At 37.2% G+C, this 12,793-nt stretch overlaps 1 protein-coding gene across 1 annotated transcript in view; it reads left to right on the top strand.

Annotated features, from left to right (window-relative positions):
* The window catches only part of LOC126469716 (LMBR1 domain-containing protein 2 homolog), a 111,393-nt gene that overhangs the window by 39,735 nt on the left and 58,865 nt on the right, over nucleotides 1-12,793 (top strand). The window contains exons 3-4 of the mRNA XM_050096906.1: nucleotides 830-997; nucleotides 10,632-10,842. Of these exons, the coding sequence (XP_049952863.1) occupies nucleotides 830-997; nucleotides 10,632-10,842 (379 nt within the window). The remainder of the gene's footprint in view (nucleotides 1-829; nucleotides 998-10,631; nucleotides 10,843-12,793) is intronic.

A 12,793-nucleotide genomic window follows, 5' to 3' on the forward strand; every position in this document is an offset into this window, starting at 1 on the left:
AGGATGATTGAGAAGGTTAAATGTATCACTTTGAGGTAAGGGACCCTACTTTGGAAATGATAGCTGAAAGTTATGAACAAAAATCATTCCAATACCTCTGACAGTGGAACACATGTATCAGTACTGTTGTTGTTAAGATTATAGAGTGGGCAACTTTCAGAGGTGGTATTATGGACCAAAACAAGCAAGCTTTAAAATGCATACCTTAAGAGCTAAGGCCACTTCTCCATTAGAAGAGATGTTTCACAGTATCATAAATGAGCAAGTGCTTGTAGTTCTAAAGTTATGCATTTTAGAGCCTCTCTTTACAGGACTAATTATTATTATTATTATTATTATTATTATTATTATTATTATTATTACTCCTACTACTACTACTGCTGCTGCTGCTGCTGCTGCTGCTGCTGCTGCTACTTTCTTCCATACTACCATCTCAGAAGGTTGCTTATGCTACAGTACTAGTACATGTATTCTGGTGTCACAGGCATCAGAATGATTTTCGCTCATAACTTTAGACTTGGTCATTTCCAGACCAGGGTCCCCAAACTGAAATTGATACATTTACCTTATCCATCATCCCTGAAAGTTTGTATCATCATCATCATCATCATCGTCATCATCATCATCATCATGAATGCACCCTGTATGTAGTTTAACATCAAAATCTCCAATCTCGTATCACCTTTATTGACATCATATTTACAATTGCACTGAGTAGCGTAGAGTTCCTTACTTCATTGCATAAATGTTCCAGGTTTAGTCATGTATGCTTCTTTTGTGTTAATAGCCAATTTAATGCAAGCACTATGAAATGTTTTCTTGTTTTCAGGCTTGTACTGCCCTTAATGCAGTCATATATAAAAGCTGGGGACTTTACAATCCGGGGTAAACTTAAATCAGCTTTGATTGATAATGCAATATATTATGGATCATATCTCTTCATATGTGTCATTCTTATAATATATATTGCAGTAAGACCAAGCCGTTATTTTTATGGGTGAGTAAAGCATGCTTTTACAATTGGGTGGCTCAGTGGAGGAAGGATATATCCCATTTGGAGTTAGTTTTGAGAAAAAAACTCCTAAGTTTGTTTTTGGCCGACACACAAGTCTTTCAGAATTATTTTTAGCACAGCAGTACAAAACTTGACAGTCCTTTTACTTGAAAGCTTACAAGAGGCTATGTTATCTATTTTTGAATGATCCATAATTTGTCATCTTTCAAATCTCTAGTACAGAAATGGATAAAAGTCATGGTATTTGAGGGTTCATCAGCTAAAAATTCTTTCTTATGACAGCAGAAATTTACTTTCATTTCATAAAGAAGACACACACAACCAAGTAAGTATAAATAATGAAAATCTGAAATCATGTGCATATTTTAAAACATCAATTTTTAGGTACATGTCCCAATCAACATTACCAGTTTTAGATTTAGAAGATTTCTATTGAACGTCTGATGCACAGAAGGTATAAATTTCATGAGGGATATAATATCAAATTTCAACTTTTGCACTGACCTCCCGTAAGAGTATTTTATCAGAAAATTGACATCACACAGCACTGGGCATTTCCCTTGCAATTTTGCAGACTATTTTTTTTTCTTCTGTTGATATGCCAGACACAGAAAATTTTACACATATGTCTAATCTGCAGTGTCTGTGTAATGTGCACTTCCTGCTTGTCAGCTGATAAATTTCCTCCTGTTAACATTTTATTTAGATTAGTGAAATTATCATTTGTCATTTTAATGTGTGTCTGAATTGTTTACTCTGCTTTTCTGAGTTCAGTTCAATGTCCAGGTAACTAAACTACCTGCATATATATATATACTTTTCTGGTCTAGCATAACGTTAAAGGAACATACTCCTGACCACAAAACCATACATTAAGTTTTCTCAGACCATCCACAGTCAAGTGCAGCCATAGCCCCATCATTGTGAAATTCTTATTTTTGCTGTTCATCTTAAATCATTGTTCATGTCAATGAGCTTATGTGCAGTAATCTTTTTTCTAGTGGTGGAAATACAGAATGAGCATAAAGTCTTTTTCCTGATTACAAAAATGTATTTCTAAGGAACTATGATAGATATAGCTATGTGGTTAGTTGCAAATGGTAACTTATCTCATGCAGTGTTTATGGGTACCCTTCTGCATGTGCTTTGTATCTAGCATCTCATTTCTCAGTTACATGACTTTTAACCATGGGTAATGTGTCATCAAGATGGTGCACTGCCCACACAGCAGGTTATTTGTTTGCCAGTTCTTGGGTGAAACCTTTCTGGACAGATTGATCAATAGAGGCAGTGCAATATTATGGGCACCACATTAACTAGACATTAACCCCTTGCCTTTGTTGTTGTTTTATGTTACGGATGAAGTGTTCAGTTCCCCAGTTCCTGACGCTGAAACACTGGCTGAGTACACTGAAAAATGGCTGAGTGCGGGCTGCTTTAGAGGCAGTGAGGGAAGAAATTTTGGCAGACACATGGAGAGAAATTGCATATTGCCTAGATGTTCTACAGACAACAAAATGAGCACATCTGGAAGTGTATCCATAAAAGCATTGAATTAAGCTACAGTTTGCAACATATATGCATTTCTACTGGTTTTTTTCATAACTATGACTCCTTCTCCTCATGGATTTATGTTCATTACCAACATCACTAGTTATGTTAGCTGAAACATTTGTTAAAACAGCCATGCCCCAGCCATTGCTAAATAAGACAAGCCACTTTTAGGTGCCAAACAATGTGAATATGCTCTGCGTACTTGGATGGTTCCTACGTTGACTTAAGTGGGAACATAGGAATTGTACTGCAAAACTAAATTTCCCCTGCAACCTTGTGAAGAATGATTTAATCACAATATTGTGTAAACTGATCACAAGTGGAGCCAGGATACATAAAGTCATTTCAGTAATTTGTTGGGATGGGTCCTTTTCCAATGGGCCACTTAGTAGAGACAAATATTTATGAAATTATTAAGGATTAAATAAATATAGCTTTTTGTCAGTTAAAAATGTTTAGCATAAATGTGAATTAAAATTAATAAGGTTTATTTATCTTGTACATGTTTTGGTGTTAGTAGTAGCAAGAACTTTAAAATACATTAATGGAATTGTAAAGCTTGTGGTCTCCATCTATGCACTTAGTATTTACTCTTTGTCTCCTCTTCCCCTCATAAGAGGTGGGTTCCTCTCAGCCTAGGGTCTGAGTGATCTGACACTCCTTTCCAGTCTTTTCCAACCTATGCCTCATTCCTCCCTGAGGAAGGAACTTTACCTCAAATTAACTTTTAGGATATATATTACATTATTTTACCTGGCATTCAGATTATACATTGCTACTATTTTGTCATATAAACTACATTTTTTCATATCTAGATTGTTGTAGAATTATTGAGCTAGTTTTAGAAAAAAGTGATCTCAATTCAGGCTTGGGGACCTATCATAAAGAGTGAGATAAGTTAATGAATGTGTGAGGCTTCTCCAGCTTTGTCATATGGCAGAGTTACTGGTTTTTTCTGTTTTTGATTCCTTATTCATTTTTTATGTGGTTCTACAAAATAACACTGCTAAATTGCCTCATTATTCATAAGTAGGGACATACCATTCGTCAGAACCTTCACTTCAAAATGCAGGGACCTCGGCATAGAGCACCTTTGGTGATGTGAAATGACCTAGAAAAGAGCTCACATTGGTGCTTCTATTGACAGATATTCTGGATACATAGCAATTCCCTCTTTAGAAACACTATTGGGGATAATTTTAAGAGGACCACAAGGAAGAACATCGTAGTGTGTTCCATTAAAATGCAGATTGCTTGTCCCAGTGCAAAAGGACCAAAACCATTAAAAACATAATAGAAGGACATGTAAAATGTTGCAGAATCAGAAACTGGTTGAAGAATTCTTGAGTTCCATATTTTCATAAAACTGATATGTAATCGAGATCATATTCCATCATATCTTCTCATTATATTTGAACTAAAACTATTTCTGAATTGACTTTTTCGTGTGTTGGTAAATAATAAACAAGAAAAATTGCAAGTGATCACAGCTTGGATCACTTTATGACTAGAATGTGTGTAGAAAGCAAGAAATGCGAGAACAGAATCAGAGAGACAAAATGTAGTTGGTATTTAAAAAAAAAAGCTGACAGACAGTCTTGCTAGAGATCGATAGAAACAGATTTAGAGTTTAAAAATATTGGCTTCCATGAAAACTCAATTTTTATAGACTGGGAAGGGAATGTGGCCAGTTTGAAGAAAACGGTGACGAAAAGTAAAAGAGAGTGTTTTTAAAGTTTCTGGTTAATTTAGGTTACAGAATGGAAAGTACAAAATTATTCAAATTTAGTTCTGCTATAATTGCAGAGAGCAGAGTGTATAAAAACCTTCTTAAATCAGATGAGGGAACATGGCCTAAAGACAGTGATTGATAGAAAAATTTAACAAGTTCTGTTCTTACTTTGTCATTGCCATCATTTGAATTCTAATGCACAAAAAAATCCTTAAACATGGAGAAAAGTCCTTGTCTTCATAATGATGTTGTTGTTACATTTTTGAAAGATGTCGATCAAAATTGTTCCATCTTTTTAATAAAATTTGGGAAACAGAAATTCCATGTCTGAAGAACAAAGGCTGTAATAATCCCAGTCCTTATGCCAGGTAATCCTCCCCAGGGAATAGAAATTTCCTTTCCAGTTTTTGACACTGAAGAAATCTTGTGTAAGGCACAGACAGGTTTACAGAAGAATCGCTACAGATGGTGAGATTCTATTATCTACTCTGAGAGTTGAGGATGCATTGGACAGAAAAGAGTCAACATTGATGGTTTCTGTAAGTGTTAAGTATGCCCATCATTGTGTGACATGTAGGACAGACTAAGGTTATGTGAAATTAAGGGCAAGACACTGAAATGGCTACAAACCTACTTATGAACCAGCATTATTGCACAGTTATTCAAACACGATGAATTCCAAAGTCTCTCAAGAAAAGTAGTTATTTCTTAGGTAGCAGTTCGATACATTTCAGTTTAGTGATTAGTGATCTACCTGATGCCCTTATCCAAGTAGAAGGGAATTAGTAGTCTTATATACTTATGAGGTAGTTTTATGAATTTTACTTTATAAAAAGTCACTCAGCTATCAAGCAAAGTGAATTGAGCTCTAATGTTATTAGAATGTATCTCAAAAGAAAAAAAAAATAAATGAAAAAACTCAATGACATGTTTTCTCTGGTATATTAGACACCAGCTTTTTAAAGCTCATTTATATCCAGTGTCATGTAATCTGTGATGTCAGTTTCATGAATTTCACTTTTGCTTTCAGACAGCTAAACATTCTTAACTTTCATTGAGATGACACAACAGAATTATTTTGCTCAGTCTGAGAATGTGACTATACAATTTTAATAATAATAGAAATTTCTGGATGCATCAATACATAAAATAAGGTAAAGGGAACCACTCACGTGTAGGGGATCAATGCCTGGAGCACAGTAGTGCATAACAGAAAGCAGTATTCACACTAGCTTTCAAGCATTGTTTTTATAGCAACAGTACATACATTCAAGCACACAACCATGCAGATACCCACACACACACACACACACTCATGGCCACATTTGGGTGCCTGTGTGGTCATGAGTGTGAATGTATGTACTGTTGCTAGAAAAGCAGTTACTGCTCAAATGTAGTGTGAATACTGTTTTCTATTGTGTTACTGTGTTCCGCGCATTAATCTGATATAGGTGACTGGTTGCCTTTCCCTTATTTTATGTATTACTGTACAATTCTAATTATCTCTTTCTTAAAGTGTCAGAGATTTTCTTGCTGTACTAATATAATTTGTTGAATTTCCTTTTCATCCAAATCACAACTATGCAGGCTGGGTCAACTCACTTATTAAATAAAGCATTTTAGTCAAGTACAATACCTGTTGCCCTCATGAGCACCCGAAACAGAATAAGCCTGCTCCTTGCTGTGCTGTGCCTTTCCCACACCGACTATGTGATGACTCATTTGTCTACCACAGAGTGTGTGTGTTCACAAGCTTACTAAAATGTGGAAGAATGGCCAATGACTATTGGTTATATTTACAAAATGCCTTTGCTTTGTATTGTTACAATACCCCCACCACATTTTCCCACCAAATTTCCGTATGACTAAAATGAAAGGCAAAAGGAAAAGAAGAAAAAATACTGGTGCCCAAAAGGAAAATAAATGACTCTAAAAAATAAAGCAAAAATGTTAACAAGTTTTGAGAGGAAGTAAATGGAAGCATATAATAAAGATTTACTGAAGGCACTTTCCGTGAAAAACATCAGTGCAAAAACATAAATCAAACAGTACAGTTTAATTTTATAACTATCTACAAATCATTCTTGAATGGTGTCAGTCCATCAGGTTATTGTGAAATGCATATGAACAGTTGTATTCTGCCACCTGTACTGGGTATGCTGTTCAACAAAACAAACATTTATTAACACTAGGTAAATGAAAATGGCACCTAAAATCAGTTTTAAATAGAAAAGTATTTGTGAGCTCTACAGCAAACCACATTTTTCCTGTAGATTTGTGTTTACCCATTTATAACAGATGACTAAATAATTATACTGTTTAGTCTTCAAAAGTATATTTACAGAAACAGGGATTCCCTTCCAGATTAAAACACACACACACACACACACACACACACACACACAGTCTGACAATCAGTAGCGAGCCAGCGGGTGTGTTGGACCTTCCATCGAGCTACAGGCCCCCTTGAAGATGTCTCCCGCAGACGGGGACGAAACGTTGGGAATTGAGACAAAATTAATCAACCAGCCATGGCATAACAGCCCGGGCAATCATAATGGACATGTCATTTTCGGCCGTGAACGTCTACATTTTAGTGTCCATTGACTCTGAACACCGTCCTTAAATGTGCAAGTTCCTTAGGCAAATTCTCTGCATCCAGTACCGTATGTGCACTGTGCACGAGGGTTTTAAGTACACTCATGGCCTGGGATGGGTGATGGCAACTTGAAGAATGCAAGTACAAATCAGTGTGAGTGGGCTTACAATAGAAAGAATGTCCCATCGAACCGTCACCCTTCCATTTAACCAAAACATCCAGGAATGGAAGGCAGCCATCTTTCTCTAGTTCCATAGTAAATCAAATATTCTCATAGATGGAGTTAAGATGATGAAAAAACTCCACAAACTTTTCTTCACCATGGTGCCACACTATGAAAGTATCAGCAACGTATCTCCAAAAAACCGTTGGTTTACAACCTGTGATTCAAGTGCTCGCTCCTCAGAATCCTCCATAAAAAGGTTAGCCACCAAAGGAGACAGAGGGCCGCCCATGGCGACACCATCAGACTGTTCAAAATATTCCTGGTTAAACATAAAATAAGTTAAGGAAAGAGCATGTCGAAACAAATCAGTGATGTCTAATTCAAACTGTTGACCAATTAGAATCAAGGAATCCACAAGAGGTACTTTTGTGAAAAGAGAAACTACATCAAAACTCGCCAGAAGATCTGAACTACTTAAGTGGAGAGCCTCCAGTCTGTTGATAAAATCGGCAGAGTTCCGTATATGATGTGAACATTTGCCAACAAATGGTCTCAATATAGAAGCTAGATGTTTGGCTAAATCATATGTGGGTGCGTCAATATTACTCACTATAGGCCGTAAAGGCAGACCTTCTTTATGCACTTTAGGAAGACCATACAGTCACGGTGTGCGGTTAAGACCACACGGCAGCGTTCCATCGAGACTGTATGGTCTTCCTAAAGTGCATAAAGAAGGTCTGCCTTTACGGCCTATAGTGAGTAATATTGACGCACCCACATATGATTTAGCCAAACATCTAGCTTCTATATTGAGACCATTTGTTGGCAAATGTTCACATCATGTACGGAACTCTGCCGATTTTATCAACAGACTGGGGGCTCTCCACTTACCGTATTTACTCGAATCTAAGCCGCACCTGAAAAATGAGACTCGAGATAAAAGAAAAAAAAAAATAATTCCCGAATCTAAGCCGCACCTGAAATTTGAGACTTGAAATTCAAGGGGAGAGAAAAGTTTTTGGCCGCACCTCCAAATCGAAACAAAGTTGGTCCATTGTAATATGAGACACAATTTAGGTCGATTGAATGACGACACAGCTACAGTAGTTTTGTTCGAGTCGTAAGCTTAGCAGTTTAGCTTTACCAGGTAGCCATTGCTATGCGTCAGGCGCTCCGTCCGTATTTATACGGGTACCCTTCCTTTTTCACGTACTTCATCTGGTATGAATCGATTGCTTATTTTCCTTTGATCTGATAAGTGCCGTCTTCTTTGTTATAGGTGTTTACGTCACTCTAAGCTGAAAATGCATTACTATACTGTGTCATGCATTGTTTGTCGCATTCTGATAGTGCGTGTTTACGGCCTGTCGCCGCTCGCGGCATGGCTTGCTTTTGTGCGCGCTACCGCCGCTTACAATTTTTTAAAAAAAGAGAGAGGAATCGTCTCATTAGCGAAACAATGGCAAGAGACTGCTATTTGTTGTTACTTACACTGCTGCTTTCTTTGATAATGATCAACAAGAACCAAATAATAGACTGCGTATGACAGAACATGTTCTGAACGAGAGTTAGGCGAAAATTTTTCACCGTTTGAAAATCTTTGCGGCCGCTTCTTTAGTACATCAAATTCTGCATAGAAATTAGAGTCATCTTAGATTTAAAAATCTAGTCAGTTGCTGTGCTTCATTTCTGACTGTATCACTATTACGCATAAGAATAATACGAATATAAACATGACACGATACGTATGTTCTTCCGCGGTTGCTGTTGTCTCACTCTAGTTTCGTAGTTTATTAGGCAGACAGGATTTAAATGAGATAGCAGCAAACACGCAAGAATACATGGCAAAATGTTTATATTCGTATTATTCTTATGGTGAAGAGAATACTGCATGTGATTCACATTTCATCAGGTTCCTATTAGCAACCATCTCTTCTCACTGGTAGGAAAAAATTCAGAACGTAGAGTTGGCCATATTGACAAACATCCCAAACAATCTTGCCAGTCGGATTTTTGTAGTACATTGAAATTCTGCTACATTCTAAGATGAACAATACGGAATTTGTATTTACTTCGTTGGATAATGTATGAAAATGCAGTGGTCGAAACTCGGGGCGGAGAAAAAAAAGCTCGTCTTCTACCTTTTCTTTTAAATTTATTTACTGACGCAGAGGTTTTGGCGCCAGTATTTATCTTTGTGCCTACAAAGCATGCCTGTGTAGCGCTACATATATTTGACGGCAGAAGTTAGTTGTGGTGGGACCTACCAACATTTTTCAGGACTTCCGCTTGCTTTGCACTCGATTCTAAGCCGCAGGCGGTTTCTTGGATTACAAAAACCGGAAAAAAGTGCGGCTTAGATACGAGTAAATACGGTAAGTAGTTCAGATCTTCTAGTGAGTTTTGATGTAGTTTCTCTTTTCACAAAAGTACCTCTTGCAGATTCCTTGATTCTAATTGGTCAACAGTTTGAATTGGACGTCACTGCTTTGTTTCGACATGCTCTTTCCTCAACTTATTTTATGTTTAACCAGGAATATTTTGAACAGTCTGACGGTGTTGCCATGGGCAGCCCTCTGTCTCCTCTGGTGGCTAACCTTTTTATGGAGGATTTTGAGGAGTGGCGACCATACAAAGTGTATTAGCACACACAAAATTTCAAACTCAGTGCTCTCGAAAAGAGTTGAGAGTGGTGTCTTCCTATGTACATATGTTGAAGCCCCACTTCTGCCTTACACACTCTGGCCACTGTCTCCAGCTGCTGTGGCCCAACTGCCAGACTCACAGTTCTCTGTGGCATATTTGAGGTACACACTTATTTTAATTACTGTAGTGTTTGTGCTTTGGTTGGTTGGTTGGTTGGTTGGTTGGTTACTTACTTACTTACTTACTTACTTACTTAGTTACTTTCATGTTCCATGGATCATTTTGCACAATAAATCGTCGTGATATGAAACAAGTCATTTTACATTCATATTGCCAATTAATTTGTACTCTTATTTGTACTCTAAACATCGCCATTTATATTTTTTTCTTATAGATTGAATTTGCTTAAGTATTCAGGCAGTTGATGCTGGGCTCCTTGACTAGCAGAAGGCGTTCAGTACAGTTCCATACTGTTGCCTAGAGAATGAGATATTAGCTCAGGTACAAAGGAAATACCAGTAATCAGTGTCTTTGTCCTTGATGCTTCTTCCAGTGTCAGAGGCATTATCTTGTTTCTAAGACCATAGAGTAAATCAACATGTTCTGTGATCTCGATAGGAGACCATTGTCAGATTGGAGTAGTTTTCTTATTTGGCAATAACTAACTTGTAAAGGTCTTGCTTATAAAAATGACATTGCCATTCAGTTGGCTGCAGATATATGCAGAGTAGTCGTACCACTACTACAACTATGGCAACTGTAGATTACACAGATTATTCCTGAATACAGGATTATTTGTAACCTTTGATTTTCTCATAAGACTGTATATTAATGTACCTGTGAAACATACATCCTGTTATCACTGTGTGTCAATAAGGAACAGTGTTAATGAAATTCTGTTATATATAATTTTTTTCAGTCAGAATCTGAAGACTATTGCATCATCAGCCAGTAACACATGGGGATTATTCCTGTTAATTCTTCTTCTCGGTTATGCTCTTGTGGCTGTTCCTCGATCACTATGGAATGCGAGTAAGAAAGGTTATTCTCTAAACTATGCATATTTCAAAGCTGGAAAACTGAGTTTAGAGAAGCTTGAAGCTGAAGAAGCACTTGACGATGTTTTGGAGGTTTGTTTCTGCCATTAGATTTTGGAACATTTTTTGTTATTTAGTTATTGAAAGAATGGTGTTATTGAAATAGGGAAGCACATAAAAAGAATTGATTTAATAAAACAAATTTCTGTGCAATGCCATTATACATAGCCAGTATGTTAATATTCATTTTATAAATTCAAATACCTTTTTCTTGCTGCAATATATATTTATGTTCAAGATGTTTTTAGCCATTTAAATTAAGGTATCTTCGGTGGATTTAATTTGGAGTGTTCATATCTCTCTCTCTCTCTCTCTCTCTCTCTCTCTCTCTCTCTCTCTCTCTCTCCCCCCTCCCCCCTCCCCCCTTCTCTCCCTCCTCCCCTCCCTCTCATTGTAGTAGGTAGAGCAGGAAACAGCCTGGCTAAAGACAAAAATTACAACTTTGAGGGTGACCTGGATGGAATAAGAGTAGCAACTTCACACACAAGTGTGAGTTTAGTGGAGATCTTAGAGAACCATGACAAGTCCTGGGTTAACACTGCTGTGAGCCGTGTGAACACAGAGTTGAGCAGGATGCTACTGACTGAAATGAAATCTCAATATGAGTATAGTGCCTATTGCTACAATTGGGAGCTGGGGATGCACTAGACATGGCTCACACAGTAATGAGAATAGAGATAAATTGGCTGAGCTTCGTGCAGAAAGTGTATGAGGGGCTACCGTCGCACACAGCAAGATCCCTCTGCCTGGTTAGTTACGTGTTCCATTGATCAGTCTCGCAGTAAACCGTTATGATATGAGATGTGTCAAGTGCATAAGAAATGCACACATGAATCAAGTGTTTTTTTTTTAAGCTTAAAATTTTTATTACCTGCCCCATTCCCTTAAATGGCACAAAATGAATATATTATACCTATAGATTTATTTATTCCTATTCAAGAATTCATCTATGGTATAGAAGGATTTGTCAAGGAGATATGATTTCAATTTATTTTTGAAACTATTACTGCTGTCTGTCAGACTTTTATTTCATCTGGTAATTTATCGAAATATTTTCCAGCAGCAGATTTTACCCCTTTCTGTGCCAAGGATAGGTTAAGTAGAGGATAGTGTAAGTCTCTCTTTCTTCCGGTATTATAATCGTGAATGTCACTGTTGCTTTTAAACTGGTCCATGTTGTTGAGAAAAAATATCATTACTGAGGAAATGACCTGTGAGGCTGTTGTAAGACTTCCTAACCTTTTAAACAGGTGCCTACAAGCTGTGCGACTATGAACTGCACACGTTATTCTAACCACTTTCTTTTGAGTAGTGAATACTTTCTGTCTAAGTGTTGAGTTATCGCCACTGCTGTGGCCGAGCGGTACTAGACGCTTCATTCTGGAACTGCGTGACCTCTACTGTCGCAGGTTCGAATCCTGCGTCAGGCATAGATGTGTGTGATGTCCTTAGGTTAGTTAGTTTTAAGTAGTTCTAAGTTCTAGGGGACTGATGACCCCAGATGTAAAGTCCCATAGTGCTCAGAGCCATTTGAACCATTTTTTTGTTGAGTTACCCCAAAATATTATTCCGTATGACATCAGAGAGTGAAAGTATGCAAAGTATGTTAGCTTACTAATTTCTGTGTCCTCAAAATTGGCAATTATTCTGGTAGCAAAAGTTGCTGAACCTAGCCGCTTTAGGAGTTCCAGTATGTGAATTTTCCAATTAAGATTCTCATTTATATGTACACCCAAAAACTTTGTATACTCTACTGTGGCTACTGACTTCTGGTGATGTGTTATATTTATTGAAGGAACTGCACTCCCGGCAGCAGAAAATTGGATGTACTGTGTATTTTCAAAGTCCATTCACAGAAAACCAACCAATAACTTTTCTAAAGACATTATTTGTTTCATTGTGTATTGGAGTTTCCTTTACTGGATTAATAATGATGTTTTTATCATCAGCAAACAGTGTCAGTTTGGGTTCTTGTTTCACATAA

Source organism: Schistocerca serialis, chromosome 3 (genome assembly GCF_023864345.2).
Source record: "Schistocerca serialis cubense isolate TAMUIC-IGC-003099 chromosome 3, iqSchSeri2.2, whole genome shotgun sequence".
Taxonomy (NCBI): domain Eukaryota; kingdom Metazoa; phylum Arthropoda; class Insecta; order Orthoptera; family Acrididae; genus Schistocerca; species Schistocerca serialis.